This window comes from Octopus sinensis, linkage group LG2 (assembly GCF_006345805.1).
Source record: "Octopus sinensis linkage group LG2, ASM634580v1, whole genome shotgun sequence".
NCBI lineage: Eukaryota > Metazoa > Mollusca > Cephalopoda > Octopoda > Octopodidae > Octopus > Octopus sinensis.
In genome coordinates this window covers 169761139-169782870 of record NC_042998.1, presented here as the reverse complement: position 1 = coordinate 169782870, position 21732 = coordinate 169761139, and the positions used below count along the sequence as shown (strand labels likewise).

The 21732-nt window shown below is 35.9% G+C and overlaps 1 protein-coding gene across 2 annotated transcripts in view; it reads right to left on the bottom strand.

Moving 5' to 3' along the window:
- Nucleotides 1-605: 605 nt before the first annotated feature.
- Nucleotides 606-21732, bottom strand: part of LOC115231504 (elongation factor-like GTPase 1) — a 39602-nt gene continuing 18475 nt past the window's right edge. The window contains exons 12-22 of one of the 2 annotated variants that reach the window (XM_029801522.2): nt 21552-21685; nt 17032-17154; nt 15921-16020; nt 15199-15329; nt 13435-13595; nt 10294-10447; nt 7016-7147; nt 6523-6670; nt 5525-6411; nt 4311-4495; nt 606-900 (exon numbers count right to left, since the gene is read on the bottom strand). In XM_029801522.2, coding sequence (XP_029657382.1) covers nt 712-900; nt 4311-4495; nt 5525-6411; nt 6523-6670; nt 7016-7147; nt 10294-10447; nt 13435-13595; nt 15199-15329; nt 15921-16020; nt 17032-17154; nt 21552-21685 — 2344 coding nt within the window. In that variant the 3' untranslated portion in view covers nt 606-711. The remainder of the gene's footprint in view (nt 901-4310; nt 4496-5524; nt 6412-6522; nt 6671-7015; nt 7148-10293; nt 10448-13434; nt 13596-15198; nt 15330-15920; nt 16021-17031; nt 17155-21551; nt 21686-21732) is intronic. The other variant, XM_036500389.1, reaches the window with a different exon arrangement.

Sequence of the window (21732 nt, the reverse complement as noted above, 5' to 3'; positions counted from 1 at the left end):
GCTGTTATTTGCCAACAAGTTCAACAAGAACTTCTAGCGGTGTAGCTGTCACTTATAAACCCACGTGGGTTTATTTACATTTCTGAAGAAAAAAGAAACCCTTCTTCCCCACCCATAACCTTTTATTCATACGAACGTGACTGATATGAAATATGTCATAAATAACAGTGACAAACAAAATAGAGACCGCAGGAAGTTGTTAACAAACAACAGCAGAAATTGTATTCACCTCAATAGATGTCATTGACGAGCAGTCTCCGGGAACGAATTAACTCGTATACCCGAGGCACAGCAAAGGGGCGGTTACTCAAATCTTAAAAATTATACATGCAGTGAAGTAACGGTTACTTCCCTTTACTAAATTGTAATGTTTGGTGTCTAATGGAAGCCATTCATATTATGACAAAACTAAAAAAGAAAATGAATTTGTTTGGACAAATTATTTGCTTCAATATTAGTTCATTGATCTATTGAAAACAAACTAACACACGTGATATATTTAACTTTTTATGTAAAACCCATTAGGCTATAAAATCTGAGCAATACCAGTTTCAAAAATGAATATAACAATTTTCTCAGAGACAGACAGCAAAATAAAAATCAAATAGATTATGAATACATTTTTATTTTTTGACAATATACCTTAGTTTGTAAAATTACATTCATTAGAATAATTGGTCTCCAACATAAATTTTAAAGAATTAGTAAGGTTTATTTGTTTTTCTTTAACGTCCTTTGTTTTTCTGCATGTTCTACAATTTTTTCATTAACCTTTAAACCCTTTCGTTTACGGACTGCATTCATATACGACCGAGCCAAATTCTCTGAATCAGCCTTTTCTCCAAAATGTAGATATTCTTCCTCGGTTTGAGGTTCCCAGAATGGATCCATGTCAACCACCTAAAAATATAAAAGAACATTAGCTATCATAAATTACTTTTGATGACTTGAATCCCACAGGCAGACATATTTTCTATCCAAAAGGGATTTTCCACCCAATATTAACACTATATATATATATAGGGGTCAGGGGATATCCCATAAGTAATAGGTTTTTTTTTTAAATACTTTTATTTTTTTAAAATTAAGATAAAGTTTTGTTTAATCTACATACTGCATTAATATTCCCCACACTTTCCATTGAATTGTTGCCTTTATTGAACTCAAAGCAAAATATGCCCCTTTGTTACCTCCATTATAGCTTTGAAAAAGTAACTGTTTAGTTCATGCAATTGAAAAAAAACAACATATTTATGGGATGACCCAATACACGTGTGTGTGTGTGTGTAACTTCATGTGCTTCAAGATCCCCAGGTCCCAAAAGAATTATTACAAAGTCATTTAAGAACATTTGTCAGCTGGAGTTGACTTTCTATCAAGGTTGTGTGTGTGTGGTTACTGACAGTTGTCCATGCATGAAAGGCTCTTCTCCATGCCACAGATGTTGTCCAAAGCCATTGCTTTAGAGCCAATATACTTTGGCACTAGTGTTGTTGCCATAAGAACACAAAGGCCAATGCTCTAACAGTTCTACCATTTGGAGTGGTTTTATTGATCCAGAAAGGATCAAAGACAAAGTTAATCTCAGTGAAATCTGAACTTAGAACATCTATTCAATGCCTCAACAACTTTATCACCTTCTAAATAGTAATTACTGAAATAATTTGTTAAATTATCTTCCTTAATTTAACTTTCAGAATAATTGGGCAACACTAATTCATTTTCATATTGGTTTCAAATTTTTGCACAAGGCCAGCAATTTTGGGAGAGTGGGTAAGTCTGTATGCCAAAAGAAATGCATTTCTATTAAATTTCATTGAATAATAATACATCAACCCCAGTGGTCAAGCGGTATATATTTTACTGACCTCGGCAGGATTTGAAATCAGAATGTAAAGATGGAGTAAATGCAGCTAAGCATTTTGCCTGGCATGCTAACAATTTTGTCAGCTTGCCCCTTAATTTTAATACTAAATGCTTTTAACAGGCAAAAATGCTAAGTGTCGTTTCATCAGTCTTTGTGTTCCGATTTAAAATTCTGCCAGGGTCAGCTTTGCCTTTCAGAGTTGATAAAATAAATACCAGCTGAGAACTGGGGTTGATGCAACAATCAGCTTGTCCCCCTGCCCTGAAGTTGCTGGTTTTGTGCCAAAATTTGAAACCAATATTAAATGCTTTGCAACATGCAATGGATCAAATACAGAAATATCATTTACAATATAAAGCTAACAAAACTTGAAAATTGTCTTGGCCAATCTTGCTAGTCAGCTTAAATTTCTCTCTTTCAGAAAAACAAAATTTACCAACTTCCATTTCAAAGATCATAATACTAATGTTGTAGCTTTCACAATTACTTTGTAATTAAAAATTGCTAATCTTTACATATACCTATTTCCTAAAAGGTCAGATAGCCAATATAATGCAATGAATACACACAAACATTCTTTAATTAACTAGTTTGTAATTTTCTCTTCTTGGATGTCATGCTTTCATTGAAGTATTCCACAAGGATGCTGTTTAGCTATTAACTGGAGAAAATATATTTAGTACCATATTTGTAGTGTAACTTTTAGTGCTTGAAAGTACTGATATGGATCAATTGGGTACTAGTCAAAGATATTAGTGATTCTTTTCTTATAACTAGCTCTAAATTGTTTGTATCACATATCCAAGTAAGAGAACTTCCAAATCATCCCACTTAACAGTAAGCCAGTACTGAAGAGTTGGAAGCACTTCTGTTAAAAATTAACAAGTGCTTTGTAATGCTAGCCATGTAAAGAAAGCAAGGTGCGAGTTTAGTGAAGAATTTAGCATACAGACAGGTAGCAATCAAGGCCCTCTATTGCATATTATAGTTCTGCTGACCATAAAAGAAGTTTAAGAGACTAACCCCCCCCCCCAAAAAAAAGGAACTGTTGTATGTTGATAATTATCAAAAAAAAGTCTTAGCATGAAATTAAGTCCTTAAAGTAAGCCTAGTAGAAAAAAATAGAATAAAACAGGACTTTGCTACCACTGGGAAGTGGCCCTTGCTCAGTATGCAAAAAAAAAAAAAAAGTGTACAAGAGGAGTAATGGATTCATAGGCAGGTTATCAGGAAAGGAAGACTTCATCTATAGCAGATCACAGGAATAGTTAATAGTAAGAGCATCTAGGAAATAAGTACTTTCAACTGCAGAGAAGTTTCTCTAGAAATAGTTGATAGCTTCTGTTACCTATGTAACATAATTAACAGCGGTGATAGAGTTTTGAAAGGAATGAAGGGAAGATTGCATGACATGTATGAAGTACATTGATGTGTAGCAGCAAAACACTGGGCATTAAATGCAGAAGAATTGCAAAGGCTGAACATAAAAATGAGACAAAAATGCTCTGCTGAGTATGCAATGTTAATGTGCATGAATTATGAAGCACAAATGATCTGAGTGAAATCAGATGTAAAGAGCAAAAGAGATGAACTGCACAGGTATAAATAATCATGTGATGCATATACAGGAATACAGTTGAGTAAAGACATACCAAGCAATTCCAGTTAAGACACCCTATAGAAGCTAAAGACCATGGAAGATATAGGAGAAATTATAAAAGCTGGTCTGTAAAGTGGTTGTCACTAGGAAGGACATCCTGCTATAGAAACCAAGCCAAAACATCTGGCCTTACCAGTTCCTGTCAATCCACCCAACCCATGCCCGGATGGAAAACGTACATTAAATGTTGTTGATGATGATCAGAGAAGGTGGAACCTTACAAAAGAAATGACAAAGAAACACATCAAATGGTGTGACACCCATGCTGGAGATTACCTATTCAAGACATGCGAGCAGGAATGAGTGGATATCATCATCATCGTTTAGCGTCCGCTTTCCATGCTAGCATGGGTTGGACGGTTCAACTGGGGTCTGGGAAGCCAGAAGGCTGCACCAAGCCTAGTCTCATCTGGCAATGTTTCTACGGCTGGATGCCCTTCCTAATGCCAACCACTCCATGAGTGTAGTGGGTGCTTTTTACGTGCCACCGGCACGGGGGCCAGGCGAGGCTGGCAATGGCCACGATCGGATGGTGCTTTTTACGTGCCACCAGCACAAGGCCAGTCGGGGCGGCGCTGATGATTGTAATGAAGTGACAGTACCAGCAGAGTACTAGACAAAATACCTTAGTGCTTAGTAACCAAATCCAAAACTCACTGGCTTTGATCAAAAAGGAATATGTCAAAGTCTAAAATTGATTAAGTCAACATATTTTGGCTATGTTAGAAATCACTGTATATAATCAGTTCTTTTAATTTATCCTTAATCAAAATTTTTCCTTACCTCCCAATGACTAAAACGGAGTTGTGGACTAGCCAAACCACTTGTTTTTTTCCTGATGTCTTCAGCAAAACCAAAGCTTTCAATAATTGGTAGAGCTGCTTCAATATTAAATACCCGAGTACCTTCTCTCATATCTTCATGAAGTATCTTACCATTGCGCTTTCCAAGTACAGCATACAGTTTACCTGAAATAAGTAAATATATGAGCAAGGATTAACAACTAAAATCTTTTTCAAATTAGTGCAGGTGGAGTAGTAGTTAAAAGTAATGACATTTTAAAAAGTACATTCTAAGATTTGCAATTGTAAATATTTTTTTATCTTTGTTTCCTTTTTCTTATGTCAGAATGAAAAAGTGTTTGAAACTGTTGTGTGGACGCCCTCAGACGATGAAGTAGGCTAGCCCAATATGTTGATATAGAGGGAGAAGTCTAGACGTCAAGTAGTAGAGAGTACAGTTGAGTAGCAGTCGGTAGAGTAGAGCAGAGTAGAAGGCATCCGAATGTGTGACGAGGATTTCATAGCACACACCGCCTCTGTGTAGTATTGCGACATAACAGAAACTAATATTTTCATACTGCCAGAGCCATTGTTTAGACAGCAAAGCACTCTGTTTGGCCAGTTGAAAGTTAACCCTTTAGTGTTCAGATTATTCAATCAAACATAATGCTTATTGATTCCCATTGATTTGAATTAATCATGCATTATCTCATATCTTCAAGATCTTGATGGTGTAATTACTTAATGTAGAATAACATTGTAGGGTAGGTGTGAGGGCCTGGATCTGGTCAGTTTGAACATAAAACAGATTAAATATTATAGCCGGATATGGCCGGTTTAAATACTAAAGGGTTAAATATGTTAATGAAACAAGCAAAATTATGTTTATCATGTACCTTTCTCATGAAGACAATACACCAGTTGTTGAAAATGCTGAACCAATGTGCAATCCAGTATTTTAACGGTCAGCAAAGTGTATGAGATTGTATGAAACACTTAACATTAGTGAACCAATAATTGAAATTAATACATCATTCAAAGCTGAATTAGCAAGAAAATATTTTCTGACTTAAAATTTCCAACTAGGAAAAGCTCATATCTATATTACAGAGTAAAGTTTTTTATAAATCTATCTTTTGAATTAAAGAGTAAATATTTCATAAACATATGAATGCAAAAATTTGGAAATTTACTTTCAAAAGAAATTCAACTTACCAAGTACATCAGCAGTAGCTTGAATATCACATTTGTACATAGCAACCATTAAACGCATTGACTGAGTTAAGAATACCTTTCTACAACTATCTTTTATAGTCGACATTAACTGCCCTGACAATGAGCCATATGTAACCTCATTAGTGTATGTTAAGTCTTGTTTTCTCTTTTCTGATGCACCGTTTGTATCACCTATACAACATGATGATGTCCCATTAAGACTCTCCAAGTAATCCCACTGTTCAATAATAAAACAGACACCATGCATTGGTTCTTCACAAAGAGGGCCCGACAAAGTAGCCATTTGAAAACCACTGATAATGCTATCATCATAACTACGCAGCATGCCAGTGGTATCATCTGTAATGTTCCATAACGAAGGTCTTTGGTAATTAGGGATTTTATTCACAAGTATATTTGGTCCAACATGTCGAGGCCCAAAGGACCATATATGATCGGTGAACCCCTGCCATTCTTTACCCGCTTGTGAAAAAGCATCATCTAACTGTTTCTTTAGATTTCGGACACCTTCATCCAGAACATGATTTATTTCAGTACTTTTTAATTGGTCTCCTTTAGAAGTTCGGATTTTTATTTGAGCTTGGAAATATTTTAAGACCTCTGTACTTTTTTCCAAAATGCTTGCAACTTCTTCTGGAAGAGGTTTTGCACTGAGGTGAATAGTGCATTTTCGATTTGATGTTTGTATTTCAATAAGACCGGGTCTAATCTCCTCTATATCATTCTCCATATTCTTCATACGTAAACATTTTGTATCAGTCATTTGAACAATAGCTTCATTGACCATATCAGTTTTAGGAGGAGTAATTATTGTTTCACGGAATGGCACAATCGGTGAAGAAGCAATGATCTGTACGTTAGCATACCTGCAATGAAACGAAAAAAAAAAAAATCAAAGTTTGAAACCGTCTTTGATCAATTTTCCATAATTTCTGTAATAAAGGCAGGAAGCCATATATACAAAGTCTAGTAATTACCTATCTGTTAAATCTTCAAGGCAACGCTGTAAATGAACTTCTCCTGCTGCAACAATAACATGCTCACCAGTTTCTTGGACAAGGACTTCTACACAGGGATCAGCTTGATTTAACAAACGAAGTCCTTTCACCAAATTAGGCATATCACCTAACAACAGCAACAAAGAAAAAAAAGTTACATTTCATATAAAGATTTTTGTAATATAAGACTCAAGCAACTTCAAAATAATACTGATTTCAAATTTTGGCACAAGACCAGCAATACCAAGAGAAGGAGTAAGTTGATTACATTGATCCCAGTACTCAACTGGTACTTATTTTATCATTCCTGAAAGGATGAAAGACAAAGTAGACCATGGCAGAATTTGAACTCAGAACATAAAGATGAACTCAGAATGTAAAAATGATAAGCATTTTGCCTGGCATGTTAATGATTCAGCAAGCTCACTGCCTTCAACTTTAAAATAATACTGAAAAAATAAAACAGACTTACAGATATTTTGTGGCTCAATAGCAACACGTACAATGGGAGCAGCCTCGAAGTGCATTTCAGTGAAAGCAGGACATGCTATGGTTTCACATAATGTTGCTGTCTTCAGAACATATTCTTCTAAATTTCCAATTCCTACAAATTGAACCAATACCACAAAAGTAAAAAAACATGTTTAATAACCTTACATATTAAATCTCAGATTGAGGAAATTAAGTAACAACGCAGGAGAAATTCCTTAGATAACTCCTATTCATACAGTAACTTCAACTCCATGACTACATACCTAATTCAAAAATAATACAACACTACCACTGAAATAAATTCATTATCTTCTGCACTAGACATAAAACGCAGCAAAATAGCTTTATTTCCATTCTAAGCCCAAATTCTGTGACTCTCAAGTAACTAAAACTTTTATATACTGGTTGAGTCTGCTTTACAAATCTCGTCTGTAGTCACTTATGGCAAAATGAAGACATCAGGCCTTCCTAATTGCTAAGCAACATGTCACAGGTTACTGATTGTCACAGGGTATAGAATGGTTCTAGATTAGACAGATGATATGGTATATCCAGAATGCATGACCTATATGATTAGCAGCTTTTGTACCACAAATTTATTCAACCTATACAACTATATTGACTAGGGCTACTCAACAACTAATACAAAGGTAAAATAGGGATATGCTCGAGTAAGTGAGTATGTGCAAGCGCAGAGGGAGTAGGTTGCAGCAAAAGGATTAAAAGTAGTAAAAATAGCAGGACAAATGCTAATTAACATATGGATTTGATACAACAGTTTGTGTAACAGCTTGTAACTACTGATACTATGAATGTACTTCAGCATCAACACAAGCACTTTGAACAAATCGAAGAACCATACAAATTTGCACAAGTTGGGGTTCTATCTAATATACGAAAAAAAAATATGGTCAAAATGAATTCAAAACAATAAAAAGCCCAACTGTATAATGAAAATAACCTCTGGCTTGTTTGTCATTAGACTGCTGCCATGCTGGAGCATAGCCTTCAAGAATTTTAGTCAAATAAATTGACTCCAGTATTTATTCTATTGGTCTCTTTTGCTGAACCATTAGATTACAGGGATGTAAACACACCAACAACAGTTGTCAAGCAGTGGTAGAGACAAACACAAATTACATACATATATATATATATTCATACACACACACACAATGGGTTTCTTTCGGTTCCCATCTACCAACTCCACTCACAAGGTTTTGGTCGAACCAAAGCTATAGTAGAAGACACTTGCTCAAGGTGCTATGCAGTGGGACTGAACCCAGAACCATGTGGTTGGAAAGCAAACATTTTACCGTACAGCCATGCCTTTATCTGAATATAGAGAGTTAATAGGTACCCAATATAGTGTAAACAGAGTAAACAATGGAGAAAGTAAAAAAGTACAGTGGGATCATTGATAAGTAAACAGAACTTTAGATACAACAGCAGCAATGGTGTAGCCAACAATGAGAAGTAAGTAGCTTGCTTACCAACCTCATGGTTCTGGGTTCAGTCCCACTGTGTGGCACCTTGGGCAAGTGTCTTCTACTATAGCCTCGGGCCGACCAAAGCCTTGTGAGTGGATTTGGGAGACGGAAACTGAAAGAAGCCCGTTGCATATATATGTTTGTGTGTCTGTGTTTGTCCCCCCAACATCGCTTGACGACCGATGCTGGTGTGTTTACGTCCTTGTAACTTAGCGGTTCGGCATAAGAGACCGATATAAGTACTAGGCTTACAAAGAATAAGTCCTGGGGTCGATTTGCTCGACTAAAGGCGGTGCTCCAGCATGGCCACAGTCAAATGACTGAAACAAGTAAAAGAGTAAATGACAAATCTTTTACTGGAAGAAGTTGTTGTTGTTGTCTGGCCTCAGGTCAGCTTTAACTGGACAAATCTATGATCAAAGAAGATCCACTGCAGGAAGCCAGCAGTGATTAAAGAACAAACTATTTTATGTAAAACTAGCAGTATCGCCCGGCGTTGCTTGGGTTTGTAAGGGAAATAACTATATAAGCATTTTTAGAGAGTTATAGCAAAAAAATGCATTAAAAATGGGAAAAAAATGATGGTAAATTTTTTTTTAATCGTTGACTCATCGAAGACATTTTTAGAGAGTTACTTCCCTTATATAATAGCGAAAAAATGCATTAAAATGGAAAAAAATGATGGTAAATTTTTTTTAAATCGTAGACTCATTGTAGACGCGCGCTAATACTCAGAAGGGCTCGATATGAATCACAACTGCACCGCAAAATGTGGGAGTAGTTAGGAATCTAAATCGTCGGAGACAGACACACAACTTCTCTTTTATATATAAAGATTTGCAAGACAAGTTAAGGGCAGTTGAGTTGCAAAAGGAACTGAATATCACAATCATTCACTGATATATGCACGAGATGAAACAGTGCTTCCAGTTGTTAGAAAGTAATTATGATATAAGCAAAGAATTAGTTTATAAGAACTCTGGGTTTTGTAGATTAAACATTGAGATTCATGAGATGGAGATGCTATTATTCAAATTTACCAACACAAAGAAAAAAAAGCACGAAAACAATTAAATTCATAAACAAATAAAACTTTCAACAAAAAGTTAAAAGATGTGGGTGTATGGTAAGAAGTTTGCTTCCCAACCACATGGTTCCAAGTTCAGTCCCACAGTATGGCCCTAGGCAACTTTCTTCTACTATAGCCTTGGGCTGATCAAAACCTTGCGAGTGGATTTGATAGAGTGAAACTGATAGAAGCCTGTTGTATATAAAAATATGTGCATGTGTGTATAGTGTATATTTGTCCTTCACCACTGCTTGACAACTGGTGTTGTTTTATTTACATCCCCATAGCAGTTTGGCAAAAGAGATTGATAGAATAAGTACTAGGCTTAAAATAAATACTGGAGTTGAGCCATTTGACTAAAAGACTTTCAGGCAGTGCCCCAGCATGGCCATAGTCCAATGACTGAAACAAACAAAAAGATATATATATATCCTTAATGTAATTCCAAGCCGTATCCATGTGACACAATATTTGTCACACTGATATAGCTTGGACCTCACAATTACTTGTACAATCCATCCAATAGGCTCCCACAGCTTTTACCTCCCCAATTTTATTCACAAGACTTGGATTAATCTGGGCTATGGTAAAGATACTCATACAAGATGCTTTATAATGGAATCAAACTCAAGATCTTATGGTTTTGAAGCAAACTTTTTAACCCATGGCTACTTCTACAAGTAAACTATCTAAACTCACCAAGAACATTTCCTGCAGGTACTTCATCCATAATTTCCAGCTCTCTTCCCATAAATAGATATAAATCTTGTACTATAAATGACATGATGTGTTGACCACTTGAAAGTTCATTAACAGTAAGGTCAGAATTTTCAAGTAAAGTTGATTGTTCATTCTGTAGAGAAATAGAAATTCAGAATGAAAATGAGGAGAAAGCAAAAGCAATAAACTACAATAACAAATTAAACAAACAATTCATATAACAGTATTATAAATTATTTACTTTAAACAAAAGTAAGAACAGCCATTCTACATGATAGTGAGACATGGGCCCTGAATGCAGAGGACATGCAAGGCTAGTATGCTCCCCTAGATGTGCAATATAAAATGTGCATGTATGACAGAGTACTGGTGTGCTAAGAGAAAAGTTAGGCACGAGAGGAATTATATGCAGTGTGTAAGAGAGAAGACTGCACTGGTTTGGTCAAGTGATGCATCATAAAGAAGTGCTGATTATTCAAAATGGATGGAACTAATGGAAGAGGGAGTCTCAGGAAGACATGGGACAAAGTATGACCTAAGGACACAAAGTTATGAAAGAGATGACAAAAGACTTAGATATCTTGCACCTTATTGTACTCATGAAGACCCATCCTCCAGAGCAGAAGTGTTAGGGTTGCTCCCACTGCTGAAGATTAACCTGCAAGAGCCATGTTGAAAGCATCCAGTACACTCTGTAAAATGGTTGGCATTAGGAAAGACAATTAGCCATAGAAACCAAGCCAAATCACACTGGAACCTGGTGCAGCTCACCTGCTTGCCAGCTCTGGTCAAACCATCCAATCCATGCCAGCATGGAAAACGAACGTTAAAAGATGATGAATAATTTTAACATCCACTTTTCAATGCTTGCATGGGTCAGATGGAGTTGAGGCTGGAAGGAAGGGCTTAATAGATTACACTGACCCTATCACTTGACTGGTACTTTATTCATCAGCTTCAAAAAACTTAATGGCAAAATTGAATTAGCTGGGATCTCAGTTCAGAATGTGAAACATTAGAACATATACTGAAAGGCATTTTCTCAGATGCACAAATGATTCTGCCAACCCAACACCTTTGTTCACTGTATTTATAACAACATTCATTACAACTAAACCAAAACTATATAAACACTAAGTAGTAATTAGTGTCACAATGAAAATCTAATTAAATTTAAGTAGAACGCTAGATTAAACTTAATAATCAATGTGTAAAGTGACTGACTGCTTACAAGATCAGCTTATGTTTTTGCCTCCTGTGGTTGGAAAATTAACAATCAGTACCATATGCATGAAACATATTGAAGACCTGAAGTTGTAGCGCCTTGACCTCAAGCATGCTAAGGCCAGTGCCATGGGATTGGAAAGCATGAATAACATCACCACCAGAATCCATCATCTGGCTAACCCACAGCAGCATATTGGTTGAGATGACAGCCACCAAGTCTGGTTGCCAGATAGGGATTTTACTCACTATATGGATAGCGTACAAAAATCTAACCTGTACGTTACAACTGGCTTATATACAATTGATTTACAACTAGACTACAGAATCCTCAGTTTCTTAACATTCTATGTAATTTGTTTAGAGCACAAAATATACTTATAGCTAATTCATTTATGTAATTACCAAAGAACTGACTTTTAATATAGACAGTAATCTATTGATGATTACAGAACTCAGAACCAAAGTGAATAATATCATGAAGTCAGATGTGGATGTATGGTAAGTTTGCTTTCCAACGACATAGTTCCAGGAAAGTGTCTTCTATTATACCCGACACCAACCAAAGCCTTTTGAGTGCATTCAGTAAATGGAAATTGAAAGAAGCTCATCATATATATATATATATATGTTGTGTGTGCGCGCGCGTCACTGTCTTGATACTGGAAACTAAAAGAAGCCCCTGTGTGTGTGTGTGTGCGTGCGTACATGCACATGTTTGTGTTTGTTTACATCTGCATTTCTCTGAAAATCAGCAAGCTAGAAACAGTGATTTGCCAACAAGTTATCTTGGCTGACTACATGAGATCCTTTGACAAACAGATAAGAGCAACAATGCCTTAATATATTTATCTAATCTTTGCTAACATGGTTAAAATTGGGCATAAAAAATAAGCAGAACAAAAATTCAAATTACCTCAAGGGCTTACAAAGAGCCTAAACAGACTACTCTCAATAATAATGATTTCTTAAAAGAGAACATTTACATTCGACGAATATTTGTCCTCATCTTGTTAACACGTTTCGGCTGATATACCCTCCAGCTTTCTTCAGGTGTCTTGGGGAAATTTCGAACCTGGGTTTTCATTCCTAAGGTATTTTTTGATATTGTTATTATTATTATTATTATTATTATTAAGATCATTGCATGGAATCGAACTCAGAATCTTGGGGTTAAGAGTGCAGGCTACTAGCCCCAAGATTCCGAGTTCGATTCCAAGCAGTGACCTAAACAACAACAACAATAATAACATCGAAAAATACCATAGGAATGAGAACCTAGGTTTGAAATTTCTCCAAGACACCTGAAGAAGGCTGGAGGGTATATCAGCCAAAAAGTGTTAACAACAAACAAGATGAGAACAAATATCTGTCGAATACTCTTTTACTTGTTTCAGTCATTTGACTGCGGCCATGCTGCAGCACCGTCTTTAGTCGAGCAAATCGACTCCGGGACTTATTCTTTGTAAGCCCAGTACTTATTCTATCAGTCTCTTTTGCCAAACCACTAAGTGATGGGGACGTAAACATACCAGCATCGGTTGTCAAGCAATGCTAGGGGGACAAACACAGGCACACAAACACATACATATATATATATATATACATATATACGACAGGCTTCTTTCAGTTTCCGTCTACCAAATCCACTCACAAGGCATTGGTCGGCCCGGGGCTATAGCAGAAGACATTTGTCCAAGATGCCACGCAGTGGGACTGAACCCGGAACCATGTGGTTGTTTAGCAAGCTACTTACCACACAGCCACTCCTGCGCCTATGTAAATAATATAAATAATGTACATAGTTCCTCATCTCTTAAATCTAGAACTGTTTAAAAAAGTTAAGTAAAAAGGGCATGCAATTTTGATTTGGTAAAAAGAAAGAAAAAAACTTACTTGTAGAGCTTTTTCTGGGTCATGCTTTGGTCCAAGAACAAACACTTTACATCCTTTTCTCACTGTACCACTAAATATACGTGCAAAGGCAACAAATACATGCTCGGATTGAGGTTCTACAGTTCCATTTAAATCAGTGTCATTATTAACAGGATCACCAGCTAAAGCAAAAAAAAAAATTAATAAATAAAATACAGAAATGACATAAAAATATGGACATTACAACATTCTGATGCAAGCATGGCGAGAACTTTGCTTTCCAACTACCTGATCCTGGGTTTGGTCCAACAGTATGCCCAAGCTGATGAAAGTGACTTAGAAGTCAACGTCAACAACATTCTTGTATAAGAAAAATAAATATTTTTTGTGATCAGTGAATTTACTTCACTGAAATTATATATGTTTGCAAGGTCTAGACAGGTATCTTCAACCAGCTAGCAAGCCATGCTACTCCAGGCTGATGACGAGCAAGACTCAGAAACATGTCTCTGGATGCAGGCTTAGCTGGATGGGGGTGCTTGTCTCCCCCTTGAAACATAAGGACACAGGTAATGTATCAAGGCCGACGGTAAGAGTGGTGTGATTCCCTTTATGGGACTGTCACGTTAAGTTGACAGTATACAACTGCTCTATCGTTCCACCACTACTTATATCTCTCTGAGATATTTAGAAATTTAAAAATAAATCCATGCTCTACTAAAGTATAGAGCATTCTTGTATAAGAAAAATTCACTCTACAAAAGTATAGAGTAACCCATCAAACAAATGTAAAATTTTCTTTATTATAACTGAATATAAAAACAAACAAACTGTATCTATGCATATGTCTATGTGTCTTTCTGTTTGTAACCCACAAGTTTGACAACTAGGGTTGGTTATGTCCCCATAACATCCAAGTTCAGCAAAAGAGACAGAATAAGCACCAGGCTTTAAGAACTGGGATCAATTTATTAAACTAAAACCTTTCAAGGCAGTGCCTCAATATGGCTACTGACAAATGACTCAAATAAGTAATAGATAGAGCCAGAAGGTTTCAGGTTCAGTCCCACTACTTGGCACTTTGGGCAAGTGTCTTCTACTAAAGACCATAGACAAACAAAGCTTTGTGAATAGATATGGTAGATGTAAACTAGAAGAACTCCATCGTGTGTGTGTGTGTATATATATGCATGTTATTGACTGTGTCTTTGCCTTAATATCGCATGATAATTGCAAATGAGTTCCCTGCCATGCAAGCCATGTCCTTCGTTTCCAAACATTCATGAAAACTCATGTAATCACAGGGAAATGCTGATTTCAAACTTTTATGCCAGGCCAGCAATTTTAGGGGAGTGGGGAGGTCAATTACACCTCCCCCACCCCCTCTACTTATTTTATTGACCCCCAATAGGATGAAAAGCAAAGTCGACCACAACAGAATTTGAACTCAGAATGTGAAGGCAGACGAAATACCACTAAGCATTTTGCCCAGTGTGCTAACGATCCTGCCAGCTTGCCACCATAATCACAGGGTAATATTATCTTACTAGGAAACATGATGATGACAGGAAGAACATCTGGCTCACCAAATTCCATCCAACTCATGCAAGCATGTAAAAGATGTTAAAAATGATGACGACAATGTTTTTCTTTTAATTCCAATGCTCACTTTTTTTAAATTGAACATAAAATTTTAACTGCAATGTGAAATTGACCCAATAAAGTACTTAATGGATTAAACTGAAGTTTCTTTAAAATAAAATAAATGCCATCAAACTGACTTACGTAAATTTTCTTTGGATTTTTGCTTGTCTTCTGCATTCTCAGTATTTTCTGTGGCTTTTGCAGCTAACCTTTCTGCCCTCTTTTGTAAAGCAATTCTTCTTTTCTCTTGCATATCAGCTTCAGTCAAAGGCCTGTAAAATATACAGCAAATGTCACAGAGTCAACATATTTAAACTGCACCAATAAATATATTGTAGGAGTAAAAAAAAAAACAACAACGGTTGAGGGGCTCATTTTTCTTCCTTACAATTAAAAATAGGCAGATATTGCAACTATCACTGACATTTAGTGTATTTTCACATTTTTTGTATGTGGGAATTAATAGGGAGAAAAGGTAGAAGTGTTACTTTATTCCAAAGGATTAAGGAGGAATTGCAGAACTAGTAAGTAACCAAACTGATATTCTTATGATCCCTTACATTTCATCCCCACCTGAGTTGATAAAATAAGGTATCAGTAATGTACTAGAGAAAATACAAATGACTACAATCTTTTGTAACAAATACGTGAGCTTGTGCCAAAGTAACTATATTCTAAATGCTTTTCTATAAGTCTTAGATTATCTCATGCAGATTTATTCTAAACGGTCTTCTATTCATGTATTGTAATTCTCTTCAGCTCATGTTACTGATATGCTCCAAATATTAGAAGCATTTTCATTTTCAGAACATTTAATATAGTAAAACTGACACAAATATTTCCAGATTCCAAAATATAAGTACCTTGCTTTATGCTGAGGAAGTGATTTTCTTTCAATTGCTACCATTTTTGAAACAAATATAATTACTGGAGCATCTTCTGATGAACTGCAAGCCAGAAAATCTAATAAATATGGAACAGAGTAAATATTACAAAATATTACAAAACACAAAGAGAAAAGAGTTAACTCATACAGAAAAGAAAAATGACAACAGTGCACTATCACAATGGACCCAATAAGAAGCAATATTATTTTGTTAGGGAATGATTATTCTTCTATTCCAATATCTTAGTTTCAGAACTAGTTCTGTCCTAGCCAATTAACAAGGAAATGTCAGTAAAATCATCATCATCATTTAACGTCTGTTTTCCATGCTGGCAATGGTTGAACAGTTTGACAGGAACTGGCAAGCTGAAGAGCTGCCCATGTCTGTTTTGGCATGGTTTCCATGGCTGGATGCCCTTCCTAACACCAATCACTTTAGAGTGCTTTTACACAGCCCTGGCATGGATGCATTTTATGTGGCACCAGCAGCTACGAGTCCTCAAAAGCAATCAACCATCAAAAGTATGGTTTTACTTGAAATAAATTCAAGAAGCCCACATTGCAAGAGCCGCAGTCGTTTTTCTAGAAAAATTTCAATACCTTTTATTCAGGTCCCATTTTATACCACATTTTGACCAGTGTTACTGAAGTGTATTTTCTATCACTCTAAGTTCCATTACCTTTTAAATAAAGTTGTTATAGCTCAGAGGCAGAACAGAAAAATTTCAATTACATTTTCAAAATTAGATGAATTTTGAAAGACCTCTAGACCATTCATAATGCTTGTAAGGCACTACATAATACCAAAATCAAAAGCTTTGGCACCATCTAGTGCCTTGAACAACTAAGGATAATTGTGATGATTTATTCAATGGCAGGGCTTAAAGTCTCTCTGCTTATGCCATAAATGGATGACAAACTTGACTGTACAGAATATATGGGTAATTAGTAAAAGAAAAACACCAAATAGACAACCTCCTGACAAGGCAGGTGAGAATAATAGAATAGTTAAGTAACATTCCATGATTCCTTATTTAGTAAAAGAATAATTAAATGAAACAAGAAAGAATGATGATAAAATCTCATACCATTTCTTAAATCTTGGCTCTTCTGTGGAAGTGATTCAAAACCACGGGAGTTGCTGGACATGAGTTTCTCAATGCGAGCTTTTGACATATTTGTTGGAGCAGGGATTTTCTTTGCTACCATTGCTACAAAAAGAAAATATAAACATCAAGACATTAAAAAAAAGGTTCCATGTTAAAAAATATATTTCCTTTTTGGTTTGTTTGTTTTTGTGCATGCTATTTCTCAAAGCAATATTTATAGACTTTATATGAAATAGAGAAAGGTTGTTCTGGTAAGACTAAAGGTTGTTCTGGTAAGACTAAAGTATGGTAAGACTAAAGTAAAATTATAACAAATAATGTTTGAAGTCATACAAAAGGAAATTTTTAACGTAGTAATAATAGCTATGATGATAATCTTACTAATAAGTGTCTACTAAATTATTAATATAAACTCCTCTATCCCAAGCGTCATGGAGCTGCAGAGAGAATTGTCTAGCAATCAACAGTATACAAAACTAGTTCAAGCACTTGAATTTACATAAATTAGTAAAACTTAGGAGAAACTATCAATTGACAATGTGCTGCTACCTCGTTAAAAGCACTGGTGCCACATAAAAAATAACCAGTACACTCTGTGGAGTGGTTGGAGCAAGGAAGGGCATCCAGCTGTAGAACCCATGCCAAAACAGACAATAGAGTCTAGTGTAGCCCCTGGCCTTGCCAGCTCTGGTCAAACCGTCCAACCAGCATGGAAAACAGGTGTTAAACGATGATGATGATGATAAATAGTAATCTATCACCAGAAATAAGCAGCTAGCATCAAATGCATCTTTCCTTTTCATTACAGTAGCAATATAGGTGTTATTTCATTTTGGAACCAAGTCCCAAGAAAATAGAATGGCATCTTGTAACAAAGTGGTTGTCTGTCTGGTTAATGTGTCGTGTCATATATCTAAATGATGATGCATGTTGAACCGATTGGAACTTTACATTTCCTTCCCTGTTAATATTATTGTTACTATTAATAATCAGAAAGTTTCAATATTTCTGACCTCTTTCACAGAGTTCTGTTGTTAAACCTTTCCAAACGCAATATGCACTATCAAATTCTCCACACAATGTATTCATACCATCGTCGGTGTCGGTGGCACATAAAAACACCATCCGAGCGTGGTCGTCTGCTAGCCTTGTCTGGCACCTGTGTCGGTGGCACATAAAAACACCATCCGAGCGTGGCCGTTCGCCAGCTTCGTCTGGCACCTGTGTCGGTGGCACATAAAAACACCATCCGAGCGTGGCCGTTCGCCAGCCTCGTCTGGCACCTGTGTCGGTGGCACATAAAATCACCCACTACACTCTCGGAGTGGTTGGCGTTAGGAAGGGCATCCAGCTGTAGAAACACTGCCAGATCTGACTGGCCTGGTGCAGCCTTCGGGCTCCCCAGTCCCCAGTTGAACCGTCCAACCCATGCTAGCATGGAAAGCGGACGTTAAATGATGATGATGATATGCCAATATGTCCATACACCATAGCAGATAGAGTTGCATAGCATGTTCCACACAAATTATCACAGTAAACAAATCCACTAACACTAATGCTTTGTCTTGACCAACACTGCATAACAAAAATGTTCCCCAATTTCTCTATAATAAAAACAAAATTTTGCTTTCTCTCTACAACTCCTACGTAAAACATTACATGCATTTCTTCATATTGACAACCATCTTCCTGTGGAGAAACTTGCTTGCCCATGTTCTAGTCAAAAACTAACTTCTGACCAACTTTCCAAATATTGTATTATTTATCTTAACCCTTTCGTTACTATATTTCTGACTAAATTACACCCCTTATGTGTTTCAATTAATTTCTAACGTAATCATAAATTTAGTCTGGTTTCATTAAACAACTATAACTTTTTTATTTATCGATATATCAATCTGATTTTTGGAAGATAATTTAATGAAATATTCTCAACCAATTCTATACTATAATTTTTGTCACAAAGTGACTAATTGCAGGTAGATACAGGTAAATTCCACAAAATATAAAATTATTAAAATTTTGTTCAAACATCGCTATAGAAAATGGGTTATTAGCTAATATTCAATTGGGTATATAACAAAATTTTACGATAGAATTTGTTATTCTGGGTAACTTTCTGATACCCATAATAATATTTACGGCAAAATAGTCTTAATTTCATTTAAGGTTGAGGGAAACCACAAACTATCGTTCCTTTTGCTTTGTTTACGTTTAGCGTAACGGTCCGTCTCCACTGTAATGATTTCAAATAGGCTCATTCGAAAAAGTAAAAAGAAATAGTCTAAGGCTTTACTCTCCTGGGAAAGTCTGTGGCTTGGTCCAGTTTCTTCAGAAAAATCACCGAAAGAAACAGTTTTTAAATTTTCACTCCATTCAGGTGCCAATTCGTTTTCTTTATCGCTATCAGAGATCTCAGATTCACTGTTTTCACTTTCGGAAAATGAAACATCAGATTCATTACCAAATACCACATGCTTTTTTTTTTCAGTCATAGAGTTAGATTTATGAAGGTCTTCAGTAGAAAATCCTTCGAATTCTGACTCGCTGCTTGATATAATGAAATTCGTATCCATTTTTTGTCAGAATTACAAATTTTGAAAACACAATAGGAACAAATTTCGGAAAAAAATCTCCCAAAATTCACGGAATTAAAATTACACTTCGATTATTGTACAAAACTGTAGTCGAACTGTTTACGAAGTATAATACGTGTTTTCACGAATGTACTGAAGAGATTTGCTCTGATATTCTCATTTAAATATGAATAGGTAAATTCGGGCGGCTTTGGGCGGTTTGGTTTCATAAACCAAAATTTTGTTCGGGCGGCTTTGGGCGGTTTGGTAACGAAAGGGTTAATAAACAACCTGTCCAATTTGTTAAAAAAAAAAAAAACCTGATCAAAATGCAGCAGCAAATCTTTGTTTCATAGAGGAGATCTGCTGCTTCTTTTTGACCAAACACGAAGCAGAGTTCCCTTTGTTACAGTCTATAGAAATTTTGTGAAAATACTGGGTCATCCCATAAATAATGCAGTTTTTTTTACAAATCTTTTATTTTTCAAAATTAAGATAGAGTTCTTTTTCAATCTAAAATATACTCTCCTTCATTTTCTACAATGCTCTTCCATCTATCTGGTACACTTGCAAGGCCCCTCTTCCAAAATTCACTTGTCCCTAATGAAAAATACTCCTCCAGTACTGTTCTGACCTTGTCTAGAGAATTCATATTTTTTCTGTCCAAATAATTTTGAAGACAGCAGAATAAATGATAATCAGATGGAGCAATGTCTGGCAAATTGGTGGGTGGGGCATCGTTTCCCATTCAAAATTCTCCAGCCTTTGGAATGTCATCCTCACTGTATGTGGTCAAGCATAATCCTGATGGAAGAACACCTATCGTCTTGAAACCAAAGATGGTTGTTTTCCTTCTAGTGCTGACTTAAGCCACTCAAGATGCTAAGAGTAAATCTCCTTTGTTATCATTTGGTTTGGGTTTAAAAGTTCAAAATGGACTAAACTTTTCATATCCCACCAAACAGATAACACCACCTTATGTGGGTGAAGATCTTTTTTAGCCTAGAATGCCAGTGTTTCTCCTTTCCCTACCAACTGTCTTCAGCACTTGAAATTTTTATAGAGACCCCATTTCTTGTTACAAGTCATTATTTGGTTCCAAAAAACTTCATTTGTGAGACGTGACAGCAAAGAAGAGCACACATTCACTCTCTGCATGCAGTTAGTCTCAGAAAGTTTGTGAGGAACCCATTGACCCAATTTGCTAACTTTTCTGATGGCACACAGGTGTCAATGAATGGTTGAATGACCAAATCCAAGCTTCTCTACTAGTACCTCAATAGTTACGATGGGATTTTGTTCCAATAGGGTTTGCAGGACATCCACATTGAACTCTACAGATCTTCCAGGACAAGGCCCGCCTTCTAAGCTGTAGTTTCTGGCATGGAATTTCTTGAACCACCATTGACATTGGCTTACGCTTATTGTCTGATCCCCATATACTGCATTAATTTTCCTAGCACTTTCCATTGCGTTGTTGCCTTTGTTGAACTCATAAAGCAAAATATGTTGAATATGCTCCTTTGTCACTTCCATTATAGCTTTGAAAAAACAACTGTTAAAAATTGAACTGCATTCTACAAAACTTGCACTAAGAGTAAGGTCAAAGTAAAATTACTACCTGCTTTTATAGCAAGTTGATGTAGGTGGTTTATCCTGTCACTCTCCGACTTTTAGTTCATGCAATTGAAAAAACAGCATTATTTATGGGATGACCCAATATTTATAAAATGATAATCTAGTTATTCTGTTTATATAAAGCAATTTTAGAATCACAAACAGTAGTTTATAGAAATTTCATTTTGAAATCTATTTATTTTTTGTTATTCTGCTGTCTGAATCCAAGAAGACAAAACTCATAACACTGAAGCAACATATAACAGATTCAAAAAGAGGTAAAGAATGAAGTGATTAAGAGCTTACAAAGAACTGCATTTGAAAGAGGGAGCCATTGACTGCAAATAGCTTGAATATGAACTTTAGGATCAGACCGAGAGTCTCTTGCAGAAATTTTCAGATTTAATGAATTTACAATCTTTGCAATCATTTCTTTGTCTCTGAAGAGAAAAAATAGATAAAATATACTTCGGTATTTAATTGAATG